At 39.7% G+C, this 9242-nt stretch overlaps 1 protein-coding gene across 1 annotated transcript in view; it reads left to right on the top strand.

Moving 5' to 3' along the window:
• The first annotated feature begins 5675 nt into the window (after positions 1 to 5675).
• Positions 5676 to 9242, top strand: part of LOC138027309 (uncharacterized) — a 21221-nt gene continuing 17654 nt past the window's right edge. Inside the window, exon 1 of the mRNA XM_068874892.1 lies at positions 5676 to 6348. Coding sequence (XP_068730993.1) covers positions 5733 to 6348 — 616 coding nt within the window. The 5' untranslated portion in view covers positions 5676 to 5732. The remainder of the gene's footprint in view (positions 6349 to 9242) is intronic.

Genomic DNA, 9242 nt, shown 5'->3' with positions numbered 1-9242 from the left:
TAAATCGCTGCGAAAGCTTTACAGGATAAAACACAACTGTTCACAGCAGAAGCCGTTACTGGCAATCACCGCAAAAGCTTTAATTGCTAAACCTGTAAAGACAATTTCAGCAAAATAAGTCCAACCCCACACTTAAAGTTAAAATCTAACATTAAACCGTGAGGCAATCGCTGCGAAAGCTTTTAAATTGTCCTTTGTTCGTTGTATCTGTCCCAGAGTAAGGCAGGCTTCCCAGAAACAAAGTCTTTCGATTTCGTGTCGTCTCGGCTTATCTGTGAAATCCACGCGTTTCGGCGATCTTCTGTTAGCTGTTTATAACTTTCACCGTTCTTATCAACAACGATAGGTATACGGAATAGACTAATACCTTCCTTGTTTCCAGATTTTACTCCACAGCCAGGTATATAGAGAACCATCGCACTACAACTCACTCACATCGCTCTCTACGCGTCTCTGTTTACGATTCGAGGGGCTCCACAATGGCGGTTAACGACGGTTGTCAAGGACTAAGGTCACGTGGGTGAAAACCAAGAATAGGGAAAAACTGTGACAGAGGCCTTGAAATTGCTGCCTTTTCAAGAACGATGTCACAGTTTTTTGCTACGCAGACCGACCCTTTGCTGGTAAATAACTTTTTTTTTCCTCTCCCCCATCCTCTCTGAAATCACTTGTTTTAATTGTTGACTCGCACCGCGCTTGATAGTGAATGCAGTATTAAAGCGACTTAAAAACTAAACGTTTCAAGAGAAATTCCATTTCCAAACCTCTTGTCTAATGAAAAATAACCTCTGTATGTAAACAGAGTCGGTGTAAAAAAATGGAAATTTAAGGTCATCAAACATGCTCACGCAATTAAGGCTAGGTTTCCTCCTGTCGTGAGCAGGCCGGACGAGAAAATTCCACCCGCTCCCGGAACCAATCAGATTGCAGGATTTGTTGAATTCCGCCCACTCACGCATTGAGAAAAAAAAATAAAAGAATTATAATTTTCTGTGATCAAATTTTGGAAAGTACCTATCAAAGACATACAGTAAGCAAAATCCATTGTGCAACTCTCAAGTACATTACCAGTATGACTTGGGCTGTATTGAATCTAGCCTGCGAGCAGGCCCTCCGAGGGACTGGGGTTGGGGGTAGAATGAGAGCCTGCCCGCAAGGCTTTGTATTCTGAATGTCGCGTCCAAATTTTGGACGCAAAATACTGATTGGCTAAAATGAAATAACCTCGTGACGTCACCAGTGACAAGCTCCGACAATAAGAAAGCCTCTTCGCTTCGCAGAGATGAGGTGGTCAGAAATGCGTCTGAGAAAATTGTAGAATGTTGCAATTTACCATAACTTTACATAATTAAAGGTCGGGCGACGCGATGCAATGGCTTCTCTACTGGAAGGAAGGAAGTTCTATCTCTGTTATCCACAGGATTCGGAAAAAGGCTTATTTCCCAACTGTTTTTCGTAGCGGCCAAAATACAACGAGGGCGACTTCATGTCACCGTGGTAGTTTCCTGTCCTCGACAAAGCATTATCGCTGATCACATTTGGACAAAAATGGGCCTTTCGGCTGCCTCTGTTGCTGATTTAACGATAGAGAACGATAGAGGAACTCCACACGATTTTAGCAAGTATTTGGTTAAGCCGAAAAGGCGACTCCACAAATGATTGCTCGATCTCCTCGTAACTCCGCAAATACTCAATAAACCTTTGAAATAAATTGGTGTAGGTATTAGAATATTGTAATGTATGTAATGTCTTGATTCATTAAAATAAATTAAAAAAGATAACCCCGCTTCGCTTTACCGAAATTTGGCAGCAGTTGTGGTCGACGATTCTCACACAGAAGAGATGCGGTCAGGGAAAACGAATTTCTCTATTACGATTCCCGTCGTTTGAAGTTTGTGTGCTTAATTTTTCCCTAACGAACGAAACATTTTTTCCGCGGAAGGGACTTCGACGAATTACCGTAATGAATATTCAGCTACGCTTTACAGCATCAGCAATAGTTGTTATAGGCTTTTCTGGCGAAGTCTTCCTTCCTTTACAGTTTTTTTTGAGTTTCTGCCTCGAGCAAATTGAAATACACAACGGGTGGCTTTCTGTTTTCTGTTCTTTTTTCAATGTTTACTTCGGGTGCGCGCTGATTGGCTAATTTTTGACAGCTCTCTCAGCGTGACATCAGGAGGCGGCATTCAAAATTCAAAGGGATGCGTGCAGGCTCTCCTTCTCTCCCACCGAGGAGAGAGAGCCTGCTCGCAGGCTATATTGAATCTGAAAAGTTGTGTTGAACGCTATGACTTCTGCAGGTAATTCTGTTAACATGAAATATGTTTGTCTCGACAAGCTTGATAAGGCAGTGTATATACCATTTCCTACATTTACAACTGATAATTACGGGAAAGTAATTAATTTCCTATCATAATTATAATTATATAATGGCACATAGTGACATAGTTGCACATTCACTACCAGCATTTGAGCCATACACTAAAACATCACCTTGACAGTTGTTTTACTAGGATCAATAGGATGTGAACAGGATTTTTCTAGGTTATGTCCCTGCAAAGGTTGAACTTACCGGTACCAGCAATATGCCATGCGGTGGACTGGACTTTTAACAAGAAACTATTTCAAAAAACAAAAACTAGTGTTTCGTTTCCGGAATGGAATACTATAGTGTGGGTCACTTGGCCTGTCATTCTTATTTCGCTTCGTGTATTGAAACTCTCGAGAAATAAAGATAGAAATGTGAACTCATTCTCTCTGAACGGTGTTCCTTGGTATCAACATGCATAATTAGCTTTTAAACGCACAACGCAAGGCGCAATAGAACGAGACAACAGACGTATTGGTGTTTTTTGAGGGGAACACTGCCTTGCGGCTGGTTAGCCTATGCGACTTCCAGATTGCGTGACGTAGAAAAACCTCACTTATCTCCCCAGCACTACGAGCTGAGTGGTAAACAGCACGTGCTGGTTCCGACAAAAGTATTGGTTAGCGAGCGATGTACCAAGGCAAACGAGCCAACAAGCTTGGTGGAAGTCACCGTACAGGAGTGGAATTCAAGAAAAACATCACTGAATTCAAATTGAACGTTCGAGGGTTAGAATGCTCTCTCATCTCGGAACACTCTCTCGAAAACTCAAGTAAAGCCTGTTAAGAAAGTAACAAGATTTTTTGCTGAAAAATCCACTTTTCAGCCTAAAACGACCAAATCTGCCTATTGTATGTAAAATCAGGTGAAAACAAAAAACCTAAAAATCGAGTTTTACCCAAATTTTCACCTGATTTTACATACAATAGGCATATTTGGTCGTTTTAGGCTGAAAAGTGGATTTTTCAGCAAAAAATCTTGTTACTTTCTTAAACCAAGCTCAGCTCGATTATCACGAAGGCCGCACACAGTGAGGAATGTGTCTCGCGAGGCCAAAAATATCAAACATGATTGATTTTATCTTCACGGCCTATTTCTCACCACAATTTCCCCGCACACTGAGGAAACGGCTGAGCAAACCGCCTCGCGAGGCAGTTTGCTCAGCTCTTTCCTCAAGTGTGCGGCGGGCTTAAGCGGGTTCGATTAGACCAGCCACGCTTCTTGTTAATTTCAGGGTCATGTTGCGTGAGCGTCATGCTGCAATGTCAAAAGCGTGAACTAAATCAAATAAATATGAAAGCACCAAAAGCACCAAGTTCGATGACACCAGCCACGCTTTTCGCAATCCCTTGCACAGATTTTGGTTCTGTATTTATCAAAACAACGCAGCAATTCGATTGACGCTAAAAGCTGCTAAAAATTAACATAGAACGCCAATACATAATTTGCATGTTGGTTGCCTCAGTGCAAAAAACAGTCCGACTTCAATGGAATATTCATCCAGTATTTGCATGTCAGGTTTTCTCAAACGTACGCACTCGTTAATTTATATTTATTTATTTGGAGTTTCAACCTGGTGTTTTGCAATAAAAGCCTGCAGATCTCATTTGATACATTCATAGATGTCAAGTCTCCAGCTTTCAGTCTTCAGCTATTCAGCTGAGTATGAAGGCCCTTTACGGACAAAATATCGAATATCCTTATATCAATGTTATGTTGCATACATGAATGTTCTCAGTCTACAAAAAAAAAGATGTCCGATATAAATAAAAGATGCCCAATACAACTAAAGGATGTTTCATACAACTGAAAGATGTTGGATATAACCAAAAGATGATTGAGATGAAAGATTAGCCACATAATTCCGAAATTTTTTTGGGAATTTTAGACATCAAAAAGAATTTTAGAACTCTCGGGAATTTTAGAACAAAATTGACAATTTCGAGAATTTTAGAGCAATTTGAATTTTCACCTGACATGTTGGAAACTTTTTACAGGCAAATACGGGGAGTCAGGAAGGCTTAGTTGTTATCAACCGTGCCTTCCACCTCTGCGACCCGTCGATCTCAACCTGACTCCGAGGGTTTTTCTCCGGGCACTCCGGTTTTCCTCCCTTAGCAAAATCGACTCCCAGCCTATTCCACCTGGCTGTGGTGCTGTGCTCCAGGGTCATACATGGGTCCCTGTTCAGGGGCCGAGCGCCTAGCCGGAGCACAGCTCCTTCGGTCCGACCTCGTCGAGCCCTTAGCAATTCAGTCTCAGACTGCGAGTAAGCTAGGGCGTTTAGCAGGTCAGGTCAGGCATTAGGCATTATTACGTTGACAAAACGTGTTTTTTTTATTCCAACCTACCAGAAGGGGAGTCAGTCCGTTCATATCCATTCCTTATCAGTGGTTATTCAAAAAAAGGGGTCCTACAGTGCATCTAAGCAGCGGTTTCTCACCGTAGTTTCGGACTTGAGAGCAATCTCGTACCCAGAGTCCTCGGGCTTTTTGGCCACATGTTCCGCGAGGGAGTTAAGAAAAAACTGTACAGCGCACGTATTTGGACAACGCCTTAGTTTTATTCACGTACGCATTATTATAAATTGCGCACTCTTAAGGTATATTCAGCAATTATTGTTCAGCGATCGTAGAATCTGCTACTTGCTATCTATCAATGGATATCCTATCAAGCTATCTTTTGGTGTGAGTCGTCGACCGAATTCGAATCCACAACCACAGCCATAGCCACATCCACATCTACATCTACCACTACCATAACCATTACTCATCGCTGCAAATCTACTTGTACTACTACTACTACTACTACTACTACTACTACTACTACTACTACTACTACTACTACTACTACTACTACTACTACTGTTACATCGTAAGGTTATCGTCGATTCTACAAGTTGTAGTTACTTTTTTTAACTTTGGTTAAATCTGGTGTACGTATTGCCTATCAGTGGAGTTCGATTTGTCTATTGCCTCACACTAAGTCAGCTAACCCTGTAATTGTTGAAGATCACCGGAGTATTTCGCAACCTCTAAAATCTTAGCAATTACAGAACTGTGGTCAAACAGTATACTCCAACCACACTGATGAAATTCACAGATTGTACCATTTCTTTCCGACGTCAGTTGGTCAAAAGTTCCGGTTAGGCTATCCTTAGGATATTATGAATATCTTGGCAAGCTTAATTGCCAAAAAACGGCCATTGGTTTTAGAAATAATTCTTCTTAACTAGTTTTTCTTTCTTAAGCTTCAACCATACTGTTTACGTGTATGTCGACTGGGACGAGTGGCTGTACATGGCGGACATGTTTTTCTGAGCTCCGTGGCTCTGAGAGATAAAACATGAGATAATGGCAGGAGAATGATGGAGACTGGCCAGATTGTACGTAAAAGAAGTGATCTTAGCAGTGCCAGCAGCGAAGAATCTATAAAATCTCCAAACGCAAAGCGATTTAATGAAGAAAACATAGCGACTATGGGAGACGTTGCACGTGGCGTTCAATCTGGCCAAGACTTAACACTGGCAACGATTTGGGAGGCGGTGAAAAGAATTGAAACTAATACTAATTTAATGCTTGAAGAACAGAAAACTTTAAAAAGAAATTACGAAGAACTACAAGTCAGTCTAGAGTTCACACAAGCAAGGTTTGACTCTGTGGTGAAAGAGAATGAGGAGCTAAAGAACAAGATAAAAACTGTGTTAAACAACTGCGGTAGTCTACTGCAGAAAGCCGTAGATTTGGAGAATAAGTTAGAGGCTAGCAAGGCACAGAAGCTTTCCGTAGAAGTGAAAGTAAATGAGCTCTCATTAAAGCACGACGATCTTGAACAATATACTAGGAAATTTAACTTAGAGATATATGACATTCCCGAAAAAAGCGAAGAAGATACAGAACAGATCATCCTTGACCTTGCGAAGTGCTTGAACGTGGACCTGGCACCAGAAGACGTCGATATTTCCCACCGAGTTAAAAAAGGTAACATCCAACCTAGGCCAATTATTGTTAGATTTTCCAGTTATTATAGTAAAGAAAGAATGTATCACAATCGTCGTAAGCTGCGCAGAGCAAACGTTCGGGAGTCTTTGCGAGGCGCAGAAAGAGTGTACATAAACGAAAATCTGACGGCTCAAAGGGCAAGTTTATTCAAGAAAGTGCGAGATAAGAAGCGTCTTCACGAAGATTGGCGAGTTTGGACTCTGGACGGCAAGATTTACGTCAAAACAGATCCCGCAAGCACCGAAATAATAAAAATTCAACATCTTAAAGATCTTGATAAGCTTTAGACCTCAAGTATGTATAATATTTATATTATTCATTTCGTTAAGTCTTCCCTGCCCGCCAGATATTGGTTCAACTATATTGTTTTTTTTCCCTTTGTGTATCTCAACTATCTAGTCATGTTTTTTTTCTCTCTCTCGATTACGATCTTGGGTTAGAAATTTGCATTTGATTGTTGGTTGAACTGTTTAATCCCAGGAGAAAGAACTATTTTATACCGGTGTGATTGTTGTCGATATAGTGTTACTAGTTTTCTATTGTGTTACATTATTTATTTTTTGAAGCGTAGCTTGTTTGTAATTAACTTTACTCGTTTTTAGTCTTCTAGCCGTTAATTCTAGTTTATTATTGTTGCTGTGCTGTTGTTCTTTTTTTCGTGTAGGTTGGTATGTCTAGTCTTTTGAAAACAATTAGTCTTAATCTTAGGGGTTTGCGTAATCAAATCAAACGGAGAGGAATCTTCTCATATTTAAAGAACCAAAAGGCGACACTATATTGTCTTCAGGAAACTTTTTCTCAGGAAAAGGATGAGAATATCTGGTCTGAGGAATGGGGAGGACAAACTTTATTTGCTCATGGGTCGGAACACTCTAGGGGTGTATGTATCCTTCTGAAATCTAACGCTCATCTCAGTCTTCATATTATTTCCAGTGATCCAAATGGTAGATACATTATAGCTAAACTTAAAGTGGAAGACGAAGAACTCTTTGTGGTCAATATCTATGCGCCAAATCAGCATAATGAAAATTTGTCTTTTATTAAAAACCTTGTACCTGATCTTATAGCTAAAACAGATATTACGAAATTAATAATCACAGGGGACTGGAATTGCACTTTAACGCCAAAAGATAAAGCAGGCCGCCTCCCTTGGAGTGAAACAGAATATAGGAACTCCATCATCCGCCTTATGAAGGAATTTGGCCTAAATGATATTTATCGTAAATTTCATCCGAATACTAGAGCTTTTACTTACGAGTCAAAAAGCTTAAAGATGAAATCAAGAATTGATTATTTTTTGATCTCCAATTCTATGACTGCTCATGTGAAAAAGGCCGAAATTCGTGTGTCTATTGCTCCTGATCACAAGGCAACTTTTTTATCTCTAGAAATTCATGGAGATTTCAAAAGGGGCCCAGGGTCCTGGAAATTTAATAACCAGCTGTTGGAGGATGAAAACTTCGTTCAACTTGTTAACAGGACATACCCAGAAATTTTAGAAAAATATAAGGATCTTGAAAATAAACGATTACTTTGGGAAATGATTAAAATGGAAATTCGTGCCTTAACTATAACCTACTCCAAGAAAAAAAGGCGAGAAGTAAAACAAAGAGAAATAGAATTGCAAAATGAAATCAACGAGCTAGACCAGAAAATATGTAACGACCTTTGCCTTGATACCAATACTTTGAATAAATATGAAGAAGCTAAAAAGCAACTGAAAGATTTATATGACATGAAAGGCAGAGAGACAATGTTTCGTTCTAAATCTCGCTGGATTGAGCAGGGAGAAAAGCCAACAAAATATTTCTTTAATTTAGAAAAGAAAAAATATGAAAAGAAACTAATCAAGGAACTAAAAACTGAGAATCCTGCTGAGCCATTAACCAATATCAAGGACATAGGTAACAAAATTGAGGAACACTTTACACAACTTTTGAGTCGTCAAATAGTGGAGGATGAAACTTTGAATGAAGGTAACTTTGACTCATTCGTAGAAGAGCTAGAGATGCCTAAGCTAACAAAGGAAGAACAAGATCTAATGGAACATGACTTATCAATTGAAGAAATGAAAAATGTTATTAAGTATTTTCAAAAAGGCAAGACTCCGGGTGACGATGGCTTTCCTGTCGAATTTTACGTAACCTTTATAGAACTAATCGGACCCAACTTGTTGGATTCTTATAATGAAGCTTTTCAAGAAAACAAACTCTCGCTTTCGCAATGAAGAGGAATTATCAATCTAATCCCCAAGGGCGATGAGAACTTAAACGATTTAAGAAATTGGCGACCCATTACTCTTCTTAATGTGGATTATAAAATTCTTGCAAGAATCATAGCAATGCGTATGGAACCTTTCTTGCCAAAACTAATTCATCCTGACCAAACTGGCTTTATTAAGGGTAGGTATATAGGGCAGACTATTAGGCTTCTAAACGACTTAATGTCGCATACCGAACGCAATAATATTTCTGGTATCTTTCTCTTTGTAGACTTTGAAAAGGCTTTTGATTCGCTAGAATGGGATTTTTTGCATAGGGCTCTAAATGCTTTTAACTTTGGACCAGCTATTAGGAAATGGATTACAGTCCTCTACAACGATGTCGAAAGTGGAGTGATGAATGGAGGCTATATGACTAATTACTTTAAAATATCAAGAGGGGTACGGCAAGGCTGTCCGCTTAGCCCATACTTATTTATTCTTTCTGTCGAATTGTTAGCACTGAAACTCCGTTATATTCCAGAGTGCAAAGGTATCTCTCTTCCAAACTCTCAAGAAGTGAAGCTATCTCAATTTGCCGATGACACAACACTCATTTTAAGTGATATAGACTTCCTTAAGGCTTCTTTGCATTGTATTAACATCTTCGGTG

Source organism: Montipora capricornis, chromosome 12 (genome assembly GCF_036669925.1).
Source record: "Montipora capricornis isolate CH-2021 chromosome 12, ASM3666992v2, whole genome shotgun sequence".
Taxonomy (NCBI): domain Eukaryota; kingdom Metazoa; phylum Cnidaria; class Anthozoa; order Scleractinia; family Acroporidae; genus Montipora; species Montipora capricornis.
Note: the sequence above shows the minus strand (reverse complement) of the source record. Positions and strands in the feature narration are given on the sequence as shown.